The 16,331-nt window shown below is 35.1% G+C and overlaps 1 protein-coding gene across 5 annotated transcripts in view; it reads left to right on the top strand.

Annotated features, from left to right (window-relative positions):
* LOC150107782 (eukaryotic translation initiation factor 4 gamma 3-like) overlaps positions 1–16,331 on the top strand; it is a 949,069-nt gene that overhangs the window by 653,009 nt on the left and 279,729 nt on the right. For all 5 annotated transcript variants that reach the window (XM_090392049.1, XM_090392050.1, XM_090392046.1 and 2 more), the window contains exon 16: positions 5,716–5,865. In XM_090392049.1, coding sequence (XP_090248175.1) covers positions 5,716–5,865 — 150 coding nt within the window. The remainder of the gene's footprint in view (positions 1–5,715; positions 5,866–16,331) is intronic.

The raw sequence follows: 16,331 nt of genomic DNA, 5'->3' as shown, positions 1-16,331 counted from the left end.
TTCCTCGAGTCTGGTACTAATAATCGTCTCTAACATCCCTTTAACAAATTCTTCTTCATAAAATTTACTTCCCGTAATAATCATTTTAAGATCTATCACTTTCATTTCAACAGTTGGCTTCTCTCCCAATTCTTCAGCCAATTTACGTAAATCTTCCTTTCTACCTTTGGTTAAATAAGCCATGGTGCTAAACAATAACTCTCTTTACTGATAAAAAAAAAAATCACCCTAAAAAAAAGAATCAATTGCACTTTTTTTTTTTTTTTTTTTTTTTTAAAAGCCCAAAAAGAGATGTATACATTTGGCGATTATGGGACTCATAATTAAATTCAAGATATCATTTGTAAACATAGATAAATCTTACAATATTATCAGATAAAAACTTCAACTACACAATTTACTACACTTTCAAATACACAAATATATATATATATATATATATATATATATATATATGTGTGGATATATAAAAACAAAACAAAAACAAAAAAATAGTTCCGATTTTACACCGCTACTATATAATAACTGAAATCTCGAAACAGAACTATCAAAACAGTATGCAAAAATTAACTATGATAACACTGTCGTGTTCTTTCTCTGGCGTGAAATCACAAGTTCTGACTGTTCCAAGATGGAACTAACATGCAAAACAGGACAAATCGGTAACTGCAGAACAAAATAAATTTAAAATGAAAAAAAAAAAAAAAACAACTATTCTGAACTATCTGGGACGAAAATATAGCTTGAACACTGGCGTGTTTTCCATTTATCCAAACTGCTGTACTACTGTTCCAGGATGGAACAAAATTTGAATACTGATGTATTCTTTCTCTGGCGAGAAATCAAAACTACTACTGTTCCATGATGGAACAAACTCCGAACACTATTTTTTTTTGTTTTGTATTAAAACAGACTTTCGCCCAAATAATCAAAATAGAACTCTAAAACATGGGAGCATGCATTTACATAACGAATTGCTCTCACCTTGTAGATCCTGTCGACTGCGCCAGTAAAATTCGGACTTGTGATGAGTGGTAAAGCTGGTGAAAGTCTTGATCATTACGCAGAATGAATGCTCGCTTATACGTTTACTTTTAGAACACATTCATACGCATTTCACTGATGTAACTCTAGTGATGTTATTTATTTCTGAAAAACTTGACACAAACTTGCTTTACAAGATTCTTGAAACTACAAAAACATTATAATTTGCCTTCAAACACTAATGTTGTACTTATTCTTTCACTTCGGGGACATTTAAAAAAAATGGATACCACACACAGCGGAAACTTTGCTAATCAAGTCCTAAGCGTCGTCTGCTTCTGTCACGACTGCAGCGCCTCCTCGCCAAAGTACACAGTTTTAAAGAGAATTCGCAAGTCTTTGTGACAAAAATCTTTACATATATCAATAGTCCAGATATATGCACCCTCATCTGAGAGCACAGATGAGGATATTGACTTATTTTACAAAGATCTGACAGAGACAATAGAAACAATACTAAAGCAAGATGTACTGATTTTTGAAGGAGATTGGAATGCCAAAGTTGGAATAGATGATGGTTGGGAAAATATGATTTCGGAGAAAGAAATATTGACGAGGTGAAAAATATGTTAGAATTTGCTGTGGATCACGAGATGACGATCTGTAACACAAGATTACAGCAAAAGGGGTGTAGAAAATGGATATGGTGATCAAATGATGTGAAAACCAAGAACATGATTGATATGATTAAAAGAAGATGTATAACATCAGTACAGCATTGTCGAACTTTTCAAGGAGCTGATATAGACTTGGATCATAGTTTAGTGATTGCAAACATCAAGTTGAAATTAAAATGAAAATATAAACCCCATCATCAGAAACGAAGAGATATAGAAAGAAAAAGTGAAGCAGAAATAGGAAGAAGGTACAGAACAGTGTTAGAGGATAAACTTAAAAGATTGGAAAAGAAAAATATTCAAATCAAAGAGTGAAAGGAGTAATGAAGGCATTAGAAGATGCAGTTAAAGAACGGTACCAAAAGAAAAGATCAAGAAGAAATGGATTAGGCAAGAAACACTGAAGTTAGTACAGTAGAAAAGAATGTTGAAGATAAGAAAGGATACATCAGAACAAATAGAGGAGCAATATAGAAGAAAATGTAATAAGGTGAAATAAGCAGTCAGAATGAATAAGATGAAATGATTAGAAGCCCAATGCGATAATATACAACAGCACTATGGAGAGCATAAAACTAGGGAGGTGTACAAAATGATTAGAACCATTAATAGAAGGTGGCAACCAAAACAGACCACAATTAAAGATGAAAAAGGCAGAGTATTGATGAGTAAAGATAAAATTGTACAGTGGTGGACAAGATACTATAGTGAGTTAAATGAAGAAAAACTAGATTTAGATAGTATTGGGAAACTGACTGAAGAATTGAAGCAGATATCACCACCATGTAATGAGTATGATATGGACATTTTAAGAGGAGAGGTAGAAAAAGCAATAGGACAGCTAAAACACAACAAGAGTCCTGGTAATGATAACATCACTGAAGAAATGATTAAATATGGTGGCGAAAGTATGGTTACAGAAATGCACCAACTATGTAATATGGTATGGAAAGAAGGGAAAATGCCAGAGGAGTGGGTGAAATCGATATTAGTGACATTATACAAGAAAGAAAATGAGCTAAATGTAAAAAATTATAGAGCAGTTGCCTTGACAAGTAATCTTAGTAAGGTGATGATGTTGAAGAAAGATTGAGAACACAATTGGAAGCATATCTTGCAGACGAGCAAGCAGGATTTAGGAAAGACAGAACTACAATTCAACAGATTTTGACAATGTGGTTAATAGCAGAGAAAGCTAGGAGAAAAAAAACAAAAATATTGCTTTGTTGATTTTCAGAAGGCATTTGAGAGTATCGACCAGAAAGTGACATTAGCAGCGCTAGAATCCTATAGAATTGATAGAAAACTAATTGCTATATTAAAAGATGTTTATTAGAATGCAGTTGCAGCAGTTAGAATAGGTGATGATTTGAGAAAATGGTTTAGAACAAGCAGAGGTACTAGACAGGGGGACCCAATACCACCAAGCATTTTCATCGCACATTTAGAAAGAGCAATGGATAAAATGAAGGAAAATGCAAAAGGAATATCATTGCATGGGATGATAATCAACAGTCTGAGATTTGCAGATGAGATTGTTATTATTGAAGAAGATAAAAGCAAACTGCAAAAACCACTGAAACTGTTAAATGAGGAAGGGAAGAGATTTGGACTTGCCATGAACTTGGTAAAAACGAAGACAATGGTATTTGGTCAGAAGAACATGAAACAAAAGATACACGTGGATGGAATTGATATAGAAAATGTAGAACAATCCACATATTTGGGAAGTAAAATGTGATTTTGACTGTAGAAAAGAAATAAAGATCAGGATTGCAAAGGGAAGAACAAATCTGGAGGCCATGGATAACTTCTGGAAAAGTAAAGTGATCATCCTGCAAACAAAACTAAAAGTGCTGGAGACACGCATCTTTAGCAGTGTACTGTATGGATCTGAAACGTAGGTAATAAATAAGGAATCAAGAAAAAGAATTTTGGCATTTGAAAGAACTTGTTACAGGAAGATTCTAAGAATAGGATGGGTACAGAAAATCACAAATGAAGAGGTCTGTTGGAAGATACAGCTACAGAGAAGCTAATGCAGAAGATTATAAAATGGAAGCTGTAATTATTTGAACACATCTGTAGAATGAGTGAGGATCAGAAGATAAAAACATTTATGCTTGGTATTATGGATGGTGTAAACAGAAGAGGTAGACCATAGAGAATGGATAGATGACATAAAGGACTGGTGTGGAATGGGTTTACAGAAACTGCAACACTGTGCACTGGATAAAGAAAGGTGGAAGAAGATAGTAAAGGAGGCATTGGACACCAATGGGCAGTGAGCCCATGGTTCATGATGATGATGAAAGCAAAAAGAAGTAGAATGCTAATACTTAATACTTAGAAAACTTAATTTTAAAGAAATTACCTTCCTCTAACTAGTTGGTTGGTAAGGTCACCAGATTGTTAATTTAAATTTTTACGGCAAATTTTCCGGCCACACCCAATGAGATTGTGATCCTATTGAAGCACTTTGATTGTATTTACATATGATTTAGTTAATAAAAGTTATATGTAAAGATAAATGGAATTTAATAGCGTTTATTCTTTCTTCATTACATGGACATTAGGGAGAGGAGAAATTCGGAGACAGTATCCAAAATAATCATATTACATGTTTACTAGTCCTGGTCAGAACTGGGTAAACAGGAGAACATATTGTTAGATTATAAGGGAAAAACTTTTTTTTTTATTATCAATTCAATAATAAAATCATTATTATATATAACATTATTTTTATTTTTTTTAAAGTTATGAATAGTTGATGATGATTACTTCCCCAATAGGCAGTAAGTTTCCAATCAGAACATGAAATTCAGATGGTGATGTTTTGTTTCACAAATCTGAAGTAACAATCAATCAAATTTGAATTGATTTCACTGAAAAATCTTGATTTAATTCCAAAGACTTTTATATCTAGTGTTAATGGCATAGGAGTTAAGGCCAGACTTATCATATTTCAGGAATTTGATCCTGATGTTTCTTGGATTCGCATCCAAGATATTAGCACTAGATACTCAGAAGTGCTCTATGAGCTATGTTCTGAAATGCTGGCTTGTAAATATTTAGATTTAATATCAGTAATTAAATTAAATTGCAAATTTTAGTTGCTTATGTAACCTCATGGTGAGTTTGTGACATTAAATCATCAGAAGAAAGATTCTACAGGCACAGATCTAGTCCTCTAGAGTAGTCTGGTATTTTAGTTATCCAACTTGGACTTTTTTTTTTCCTTCACCCATTTCAGAGTTAGTCGGTTTTAATGCAGCATTCCCCATTCTGCAAGAAATTGGTTTTTTAATTTCTACACTTACAAATAATGATTCTAGTACTCATGCAATAGTCACATAGTAATATAGCACCTAGGGTTAAGAACATGAGATTATGAATGTCGTTTGCTATATTCGTGTTGGCTTGGCGACATGAGATGACACTAATCTTTTTTTTTTGCAATGATAAAGGTAGAAATCAGCTGTCAACTGATTTCCAAAACAGTTTGGACTAAGGAGTACTACCTGCTCCCTTTGGGAAATAAAAAGCCATAAAAAAGATTTTATATTTCTGGTCTCGTAGTTTCTTTTTTCCAGAAAAGATTGCATTGAATATTGCCAATCGCTACAAAAATCTGAACACCAAAATTTTAGATTGCAGCATTAATTATGGATGCATTACAAATACTTTCTTAAGTAATATTGATATGTTTCACTGTATGTGTATTTTTTTTTATTGCATCAGGTTGTTATACCTGCAAACAAAACAAATCTGATATTAAACTGTTGACTTTTTTTCCTGTGCATTATGATGATCATAAGAGTAAGAAAATCAGCTATAAAACACTTGAAACTTGGTTAATATCTGAAAATCTTTCATGCTTTGTTAATGTGAGGCTATTCCATTATTGAAGTGATGAATTACTTTTATTATTTAAACTTTTTTTGAGGATGTGTTAATATAGTTTTAAAATCCTGTGAGTGTTTGGAAATGCTAATTTTAGAAGAGAGGGGAAAAACCCTTATGTTAATTAATTTTATTTTTTTGAACACTATAGTTAAAGGTTCCTTTATCTGGAGAAACAGATGGAAAACAAGTTAACTTTCGTAAATTATTATTAACAAAGTGTCAAAGAGAATTTGAAAAAGATCGTACTGATGAACTTAAGCGAAAAGAAATACTCCAGCAGATTGAAGATGCAGAATCTGTAAGTAGCTAGCTTTTTTTTTTTTTTTTTTTAATCTGTGAGTTGTTGGTTGGCATGCATATAGTCATTTTTAATAACGATATCATAAAGACTCATTAAGAGCTGAAAATATATTGACATACAAACACATGGTTTTGAGGTTTTTCTATGTTTAAATAGTTGGCAGCTTTCTTGCTGAAACATCCCTTATCATGAAAGAAAGTGTTTATAGGATGATAAAGAAAGTTAGATCTCTTGTCAAGTAGTCGGTGTTTTCCTTTTGTGGGACATCACTGCTATCTTGGGATGTCTATACTCTACTTCACTTGTAAGATTTTTCATTGGCTATCAGAACATATTGAAGTCTTTATAATTATAATTCCACCTGTGAAGGATGTACAGAAGACTTTGGTATGACAAATAAATCAGTTTAGATTATTACTACATTCGTAACTCAGTTAGTATAGATGAGCCTTTTAGTTGGAAAGACCCAGGTTTGAATCCCATCTGTAATATGAGGAACCTTTATCAGGTCTTTTCAATTAACTGGTGTTAGCCAGTCGCATACAGAAGTAGAGTTTTTTTCCTCGCAGAAAATTGTATGTTTTATCTCCTGGATCAGGCAAACTAGCCCCCCCCCCCCCCCATTAATGCACAGATCTGTAGCCATAAATATTTGCCCTTAGGGGATGCAGCAGAGGAGATATGTACCAGTTGATTAAATCACCATGATTCCTAATCATGATACTCTACCCATCCTAAGGGAGATGGGTTAAAGAGGGTTATTAATAATTTTCTGTCAGCTTTCTTCCAAATTAGTCTGTTATTTTCCAAGACTGATATAATATTTTCAAAGTTAAATTTTAGTCTTTTAAGACACCTCTTACTGCATCCGTCTATCCATATCTGATTTTCTACTGAGTCTTTTTCCTGCCATCCTTGCATCAAATACTTGCTTTATTAGCTATTCATCTTCCATTCTCTCTAAAGAGTGGTATGTAGAGTACTCTTCTAAACATGATAGCTCTGCTCACATCATATCTTTGAATGCTAACATTCTGATGTCTTCATTTTTCATATGATTTTATCATGAATGCAGTCTGTTTATTCTGCTACATTATCTGTGAACTTGTCATATTTGTGGTCTTTTGTCTTTGATCAGCTCTTTTATTCCTTATCCAACTCTCAGATCCATAAGTTAAAATTAGTTTGAAAGCTTGTACTGCTAGTTTAGTGTTATGGACTTTGCAAATCTATCATAAAAGTTGGAACAAGTGAGATTGAATATGAAGCCACTGTAATAGATTTTTTTTGTGTGTGTGTGGGGGGGGGGGGGGTGACAGACAAGACACTAGAAATTAGTATTTGGTGAAATGTGGAATCTAGGAGAATAAGGATGATGACTTTGAGTACCGCAAGGTTTTATCTTAGGACCACTGCTCTTTAATTTGTATATCAGTGATATAAGGAAAGATTTAAAGGGAGGGATATTCAATTTTTTTGCTAATGATGCAAGACTGGGGAGGACAATAATTGATAAAGGTGATGTAGATATCCTATAGGATTGTTTGAATAAATTGGCATTGTGGGCTAAGGATAATTGTCAGTTTAATATTGTAAAATGTAAGGTTATGCACTTCATGTTGAAGAGGTTGTATACTGTGTATCACATTAAGGCTAAAGACTTTGAGGTAATAATGAACAGCGATTTAGAGTTCTGAGGGTATATTGCAAAATTAGGTAAAATAGTTCAAATGATTGTTTGAATATTGATAAACATGCTAACATTTAAAGATAAGGAGGAGGTTATCCTCCTTCATAAGGATGATTCAGCCAATTGGACTGTTGTGCACAGATTTGGTCACCTGAGTTTCTTGGAGATCAGAAGCTGTCACCAGTTCCCTTATGATTGGAAGATGGCCTTGGAAAATAATTACTAAACCTAACTGCATTTGTAAGAATGCCCATCGGTAATAGCTCCTTGATGACCATTCTATTTAGACTTAAGAGCAATTTTATTTTTATTTTTTTATACAACTGTTCATCCATAAGGAACTTTCTTAAACTATTTCCTTTTAATACAGTGCTCTTATCATAATAATACTTCTTTATCTTGTCAACATGTGCTATAATAAGCCATTTTGGAATACTTAACATCTACAATCTTTTATGTTCCTGGAGACTTCCTTTTCAAAACTATGTTTTGTCCAGTTTCTCCTATTCCTACTTTAACTTTACTTCTCTAATTATTTCTGTCTTAAAGTAATACTAGGTCACCTACTTTTAACACTCTTTCTCTTCCAAACTGATTTTGTACCAGTTTATCTTTCTTACATGTAGATTTATTTATTTCACTTTTGGATTTTCTTCCTTTTTATTCATTTCTTGAATGATTCTAGTGGCATCATATTAAACCGGATAGGATGTACATTGGTGACAATGTGCTTCCTCACATCACATGTATGCTCTAGAAAGATGGTCAGAAACTACGCTTTGTGTGCTAGGTATATAAAACACCTTCAAGTTATATTCTTGAATTTCCAAATCCCATCTGACAATTCTCTGTTTTTTATTTTTAATATTATTTAAGAATGGCAGAAGCTCATGGTCTGATTTTAGTTCTGCCTGCTGATCATATAACAAATACTTGAGCTTCGTAAGAGGATAAATTAGAGCTAATGCCTCTTTCTTTATGATTTAATATTTCCTCTCTGAGCTACCAAGTTTCCTATTGATGAATGCTATAGGCTTCAACTCATCCTCTTCAAATTTCTTCACTTCTGTTGCTATACAATTCTGTGAATCACTTGAAATATAAAACAGATCCTAACTTTGTGTGAATCAAAACAGATGGGTTTGTCAAAATAGGCATAAGATCATCAACTAACCTTTTGTTGTGCTTTTCCCCAAGAAACTTTACTCCTTCTTCGTAAGAACAGTAAGAGGACTAAGGTAGGCTGAACAGTTTAGATAAATCTCCTATAATAATTTACCATTCCTGATAATCTTCTAATTTGCCTAACATTTCTAGGATTACTTAAAGAAAGAATTGCCTTGATATTTTCATTATCAGGTCTCATACCTTCCTTATCTAGAACATGCTCAAGATAATTCACTTTCTCAAGAAATAATTCACATTTTGAGGTCTTCAATTTCAATTCTACCTCATGAATCTTCTTGATTACTGTCTTCAGTAGTCTTGCATGTGACTTAATATCTGGAGAAAACAGAAATAAATCTGAAATACCAAAATACTGGTTCCTAAAAAATCAGATAACACCAAATTCCTTAGTGTGTGAAATGAATGTGCCAAGATCTTTGCACCTTGAGCTAATATGGTCAGTTCATACTTGGACCAGGGTGTAGAAAATGCAAAATACTTCCTTTCTCAAATGTATCTGATTGTAGCCATTATTAAGTTCTGACTTTGAAAAGACTTTTGCACCATTAGAGTTGCCAAAAGTTCTTCAATGATACAAATTGGAAAATTAACAGATCCAGTCACTTTGTTCACTGTTCTTAAGTTAAGAACAAATGTAAGATCTCCATTAGGTTTCTCTAGTAGAAGAAATGGAAAGTTCCATAATGACTGAGAATACTGAATAATATTAGCCTCCAAATATTGCTGAAGCATGGTTAGCCTTTCAGAGTACTTGAGAGATGTCTGCTACTGCTTTATGAAAACAGGCTTCTCTGAATTAACAATCACAGAATGTTCTATAACATTTATAAAGATAGTCCAAGTATACCTTCAATACCAAGAATTTCTTTCTCAATGCTTTAAGCATTTAGATACAATATGCTTATCATCCTCAGAATTTATTTTGCTCTGTATCCTTAGTATTTTCAGTCAACAGACAAACTCCATGAACTTTTTTGTCTAGAGGAAACATGCTCTGAGAAGGTTCAGCAAGTAATTTATAAGATGGCTTAAGAAAGTCAACCCCATGCAAAGAAATAGCTCCAGATGATAATTACAACAGTAACCATGAAGAGCCAAAAATTCTTCACCTAAAACAACATGAAATAAATTACTAGGAAATGTTTGGGAAACAAGCAACTCATGCACAACAGTAACAGAAAAATCAGGAAAGCACATCACCATTGAAATTTTCCATATAACAGAAAATCTCATTGGAGATCATGAAATTGTGAAAAACTGCCAAGTAATCACTGAAGTGTGGGCTCCAGTGTCAAAAATGACCTTACAAGATAGCTCTGATATTTAAGCATCTACCAAATTTAAAGGTTCTGAATATGCTAGATCCAGAGTTGTTAAATTCTTACAACAAGGCTGAGACTGTGAAGATTTAGAATTCTTCACTACTCTTTTAAGCATATTTTACACAATATTTAAAGACAGAATATATGGGCTGCTTTGGCCCTTGCAGATTTAGGAGCCCACAGAACCACATCTAGATATGTGACCTAGCTCCCCATGTCTAAACATTTTTTGATAGCTTTACATCCACCTATTTGCTTCTCGTGTGACATTCTTTACTCATCAACCCAATTCACATTTCCCTTTGCATAATTTAACTGTAATTGATCTGAAACTGGCTTCAAAAATTTCATTGTCTTTTCTAATTCATGTTTTAACTTCTCAAATTGCTTATCAAATTTTTGCATTTGAGAGTTCATGATATTAGAAGTAGTATAAGAAAATACTCTGGATTTACGTGGATTCTTCTTACATGGCATGGAAGAGCTTGATTCATTCAATTGCATAATCAGATTTAGCTGTGTTTCAACACAAATTCTGAATCCGTAATTATTCCCTTTTAGGTAACTTCAGTAATTCCTCGTTTGTAAACTGTCCTTTTTAATTCAGCCTTGAGTCTATTTCCAAATTGATGAAAAAGAGTTCTATTGAAAGACTCACTATCACAATAATCAATATTATAATTATATAACAGTTTAGTTAACCGATCATAAAATTCAGAAACAGATTCATTTGGCATCTACATGCATTGAGAATTTCCCAAATTTGGGCCAACTTCCTGTCTTTTGGAAAATTCCTCATTCTAGATACTTTTAATGGTTGCATAGAGTACAGCTATTCTCAACCTTCTGGAATTCTGAGCAAAATGCTTAGCTTTACCCTCGCAGTTTAGACTTTAAAATTAAAAGTATCTGTTCTTCAGCCTATTTATGAATTTTCTTAAATATTTCTGCAGCTTCAAAAAATGCTTCATTTATAATGTAAATAAATATTGAAGCATTTAAATGCTTCAATATTTATTTACATTCAATATTTACATTTTTTTTTCTCATTTTGTAATGAAGATTCAAAACTGTCACTGATTACACTTGAATTATTATTTATTTTTCTCAGTTATATGTGTTAATACTACACTAAGTTATTCTTAATTACTTAAAATTATCTTACTAAATATCCTGTCAGCAACTGCACCATTTATATTTTAACTTGTGGGATATCTGAATTTTAATATGGATATCCTACAATTTAATACAGATATCCTGTTTTCATTAGATTCACCATTAAGTCTAGGTATAACATAACTCAAGTTAACACATTTTGAAAATTCTTTATTTTGTAATGAAGATTCAAAACTTTCACCTATCACACTTGAATTATTCATTTTCTCAATTACTTAACTATACCAATCTTCTTCTTCTGCAGCTTCTCCCACTTAAGTGGGGTCACTGTTGATGATGAATCTCCTCCACATCCTCCTGTCTTGGGCTGTCACCACATCCAAGGTCTTCATCCTCAAGTCCTCATCTACCAGCTCCCTCCATCTCTTCTTTGGCTGCCCACGCTTCTTCCTTCCTTGCACATCCATCTGCATGACCCTTCTTCCCACATATTCATCCTCCGTCCTCATCACATGGCCAAACCATCTCAACCTGTATCTTCACTCCTAAGTTCGTAACTTTCACTGTTCCCCTCACATAGTCATTTCTCAGACGATCCTTTCTGGTCACACCACACATCCACCTAGGCATTCTCATCTCTGCTACTTCCATCCTGCTGATGTTATTTTTCCTCAGGGCCACAGTTTCTATAGCATATGTCATAGCTGGCCTCACTACTGTCCTATAAATTTTGCCTTTCAGATTGATCGGCACCCTCTTATTGCATAACACTCCAGCCATCTCCCTCCAGTTCCTCCAACCCACTTGTATCCTGCATCCCACTTCCTTCTCAGCTCCTCCATCTTCTTTCCACTGTTGAACCTAAGTATCTAAAGTCTCTCACCTTCCTGATGACATTTCCTTCTAGCTCCAGATCTGTCTCCTGGCCGCCGCCCACTGCGCAACACATATACTCTGTCTTACTTCTGCTCAGTCTCATGCCTCTCTCGTCCAGTACTTTTCTCCATCTTTCCAGTTTAGTTCCCGCTTCTTCTCTTGAATCTGCACACAACAAGATGTCATCTGCATACAACATTGTCCAAGGCGCATCTTCTCTCACCTCCTCCGTCACCACCTCCATCACAATGTTAAACAGAAACGGACTTAATGCTGACCCTTGATGCAATCCAGCTGTTACTTGAAAACTTTCTGTTTGTCCCATACAGGTCCGAACACTTGTCTTCACATTTCTGTACATCTCCTGCACCAACTGACATATTTCTCCGGAACCTTCTTCTCCCTCAGACACCTCCAGACTTCTTGCCTTGGCACTCTATCGTATGCTTTCTCCAGATCAATAAATGCCAAATGTAGCTCCCTTTGTTTCTCTCGAAACTTTTCCATCCTCTGGCGTAACCCAAAGATAGCATCTGTTGTTGATCTACCAGGCATGAAGCCAAATTGTTCCTTTGCAATCTCCACCCCCCCCCCCCCCCCTTCCTCAATCTTTCATCAAGAACCCTTTCTAGGATTTTCATTGTGTGGAACATCAACATTCCTCTGTAATTTTTACAGTCTTGTGCATCCCCTTTACCTTTGTAGATGGGGACAAGAGTACTCTGCCTCCATTCATCGGGTATATTTTCCTGTTGCAAACTTTCATGAGCAGGTCAATTTCCTCTTTCCCCAGTGCCTTCCATGCCTCCAATGGAATCCTGTCGGGGGCCCACTGATTTTCCATTCCTCATCCTCTTCATGGCCTCCGTCACTTCCACTCTACAGATGTTCTGCACCATCCCCTCAGAAGGCAGGAAAATGCAAGGACTCTGTGAGTCCTTGCATTTTCCTCATTCAAAGTCCCTCAAAGTATATTCTCCATCTGTTTCTTATGTCCACATCCCTCTTCTACATCCCACATCTACTCTTCCTTCAGCGTCTTTGATCTGCCTCATATGTAAGATATCCTTTGCTACTTTATTTCTACATTTTGCTAGTTGGTAAATTTTTCTCTGTCCTTCCTTTGTTTCTAATTGATCATACAGATCTTGATATGCCATAGCCTTCGCATGTGCCACAACTCTCTTGGCTTCTTGCTTTCTCTCTCTCTCTCTCTCTGTCCTCTTCCACTCTTTACTCATTCCACTTCTGCTTTGCCTTCCTCTTAGCTGTCACTGCCACTTGTACATTACTATTCCACCACCAACCCTCCTTCTGCTCTCTAATCTTTCCAGATGTCTCACCAAGCACCTCAGTTGCACAGCTCAGGATTACTTTTGAATTATGTTTCCACCAATCTTGTACACTTTCCAGTTCATCCGAAATCCTCTCTAACACACTCTCTTCTTTTAAGTGAAACCACTTAATTGTCTTCATTCCATGGCTTCCAGAGGTTCTTATCTTCGATATTATTTTAAAGTCTGTGTGCAGCAGTCGATGTTGCTGTGCCACTTGATATGTTGGAATTACTTTACAATTTGTCACAACCTTAAGATGTTTTCTTCTAGTCAAAATGTAGTCAATTTGTGAACTGTTGTTACCACTCCTAAATGTTATCAAATGCTCTTCCCTCCTACAGAAAAAGGAGTTCACAATTGCCAGATCAAACGCTACTGCAAAGTCCACAACCCTCTCTCCTTCCTGGTTCATCATTCCCACTCCGTGGCCACCATGCACCCTTTCACAGTCTCTATTCTGTCTCCCTATATGTCCGTTCAAGTCTCCTTACTTAACTATACCAATACTACACTAAATTATTTGTAAGGCTCGATTTTTTAATTACTTAAAATTCTCTTATAAAAACCCTGTCATTGACTGCACTATTTATATTTTTAACTTGTGGGATAACTGAATTTTAATACAGATATCCTGCCAACTCTGCCATTTATTTTTACTTGCTCCCTCACACACTTCAAGCGATTGAAACTCTTAAATTTAAAATAAAAAGAATGCACTTGAAACTCCTAATTAACCTTACACTTCAGGTAAATATCCCAGAATATTATGTATGTAACTTAACATCTTAAATTCCTATACAACTTTCTTAAACCCATTAAAAGATTGAGTCTTCACACTCTTGTAACCAAAAGAAAAATCTCTAATTTACAAAAATTGATATACACACACACACACACACACACACACACACACACACACACACACACACACACACATACACAGTCATCCCTCGACTTACATTCTTTCGAAGATACGTCCGTGATCCCATATGGGAATAAATAACATTTTCGGCTATGCTTTTGAACAAAACACAATCGAGTGTAAGGCAAAGCATGTACATTGGCTTTCAGTGGCAACTCCCTCGACAGTCAGAACATGTCTTCATCAGTTCCTCTATTGATTTTCTGTTTGAGAAATGGGTTATTTCTGTATTTATCTTTAAATATTTTGGGATGTTTTGTGAAGCATGGTCCCTACATGCACAATCAAAAAACCTAGTGAAGAATCAAAGTAAAAAAGGTTAGCAGTTAATTTTGAAATGAAGTTGCGAAATATGGAAAAGCTACTTGCATTAGGGATAGAGAACCTGAACCAAAAGCGCATACCCCTTAGCTCTATGACCATAACCATTAAGGCACTAAGTCTCTTTAACAAGTTGAAAGAGAAAAGAGGGCCTGATTGTGACTTTGAATTCAACACTTCTTCCAGTTAGTTCATGAGATTCAAGCAGCATTTTGCACTGCATAATGTGAAAATGTATGGTAATTCTTCAGGTGCCAATGAGAAGCCTGCCAAAGAGTTTATGGAGAAATTGGATAAAATTATTAACGAGAAAAATGATTTGTCACAGCAAATATTTAATATGAATGAGACCTTCTTCCTTTTTTTTGGAAAAAAATGCCTGAGCGAACATTCATTCACAAAAAACTAAAATCTATGCTGGGTTTCAAAGCTCTTAAAGCCCGTATTACAATTCTGTTAGGGGTAACGTGGCTGGATATAAACTGAATCATTTGTGAAACGGTACAATGAGAATGTGCGAGCCTTCAAAAACATTAGAAAACATATTCTTCCAGTTCATTATCAGAGCAATATGAAGTTGTGGATCACTCAAAAATTGTTTGAGGATGCCTTAATCAACTGTTATGCAAGTGAAATGGAAAACTATTGTGTGAAAGAAAATGTAGAATTTAAAATTTCGTTAATTGTAGATGATGTTCCAGGTCATCCATCTTATACGTCTCATAGCGGTGATCTTCTTCAAGTTCAAGGTCATGTTTCTCCTTCCAAACATTACTTCATTGATCCAACCGATGGATCAGGGAGTTCTTTTAGTGTTTAAGGCTTAAACATGACAAAATTTCATGCCGGCGGGGGCGTCGCCCGGTTAAACAAGGCCCCCGTTGTTTTCGCCAGGGAACCAGGGCGAACAGCGAAAAGTCAGCTACTGGAACAAATCTGAAAACAAACCCCAACTCAACATCACCAGAGTTAAAGATCGGTACTATCAACGTAAGAAGCCTGAATGGCAAAGAAATGGAGCTAGCTGAGGAATTAGATAAGTACCAGATCGACATAATAGGGGTGACTGAAACAAAAACGACCAAAACTGGTGAGATCTTTCTGAGCAATAAATACAAAATGTTATATTCAGGCAATGACAATCAAGGAAAAGAAGGAGTAGCCATAGTATTCAACACAAAATACGAGGCTAATCTTCTTGAATGGCAGTCAGTCTCAAGTAGAGTAATGTGGGCAAATATGAGAATGGGGAACTGGACAATGAGATTTATTTGTGCCTATGGTCCCACAGAAGGTTCTACTAAGGTAGAAGTGGAGGAATTTTTTGAGGCTTTAGAAAAAGCAACTGACACAATGAAAAAGGAAAAGTTGGTCCTTGTTGGGGATCTAAATAGTAGAGTAGGAAATGATTGTGAGACATACAAAAATATTTTGGGAAAATTTGGAGAAAAGAGCAAAGCTAATAATAATGGCAAATGTCTGTTGGATTTCTGCTCAGGACATGGACTGGTTATTACTAACACCATGTTCCAACATAAAAATGTGCACAAATTCACATGGAGAGAAGAGGCTAGGAATAAGAAAAGTCTCATTGACTATGTTATTGTTGATATTTATGTTTTCTCCCTGGTGCAGGACACCAGAGTGTACAGAGGATTTGAAATTGGAAGTGATCACTATTTAGTCTTGAG

Source organism: Typopeltis vanoorti, chromosome 4 (genome assembly GCF_054136105.1).
Source record: "Typopeltis vanoorti isolate ZY-2024b chromosome 4, IOZ_Tvanoo_1.0, whole genome shotgun sequence".
Classification (NCBI taxonomy): domain Eukaryota; kingdom Metazoa; phylum Arthropoda; class Arachnida; order Uropygi; family Thelyphonidae; genus Typopeltis; species Typopeltis vanoorti.
Note: the sequence above shows the minus strand (reverse complement) of the source record. Positions and strands in the feature narration are given on the sequence as shown.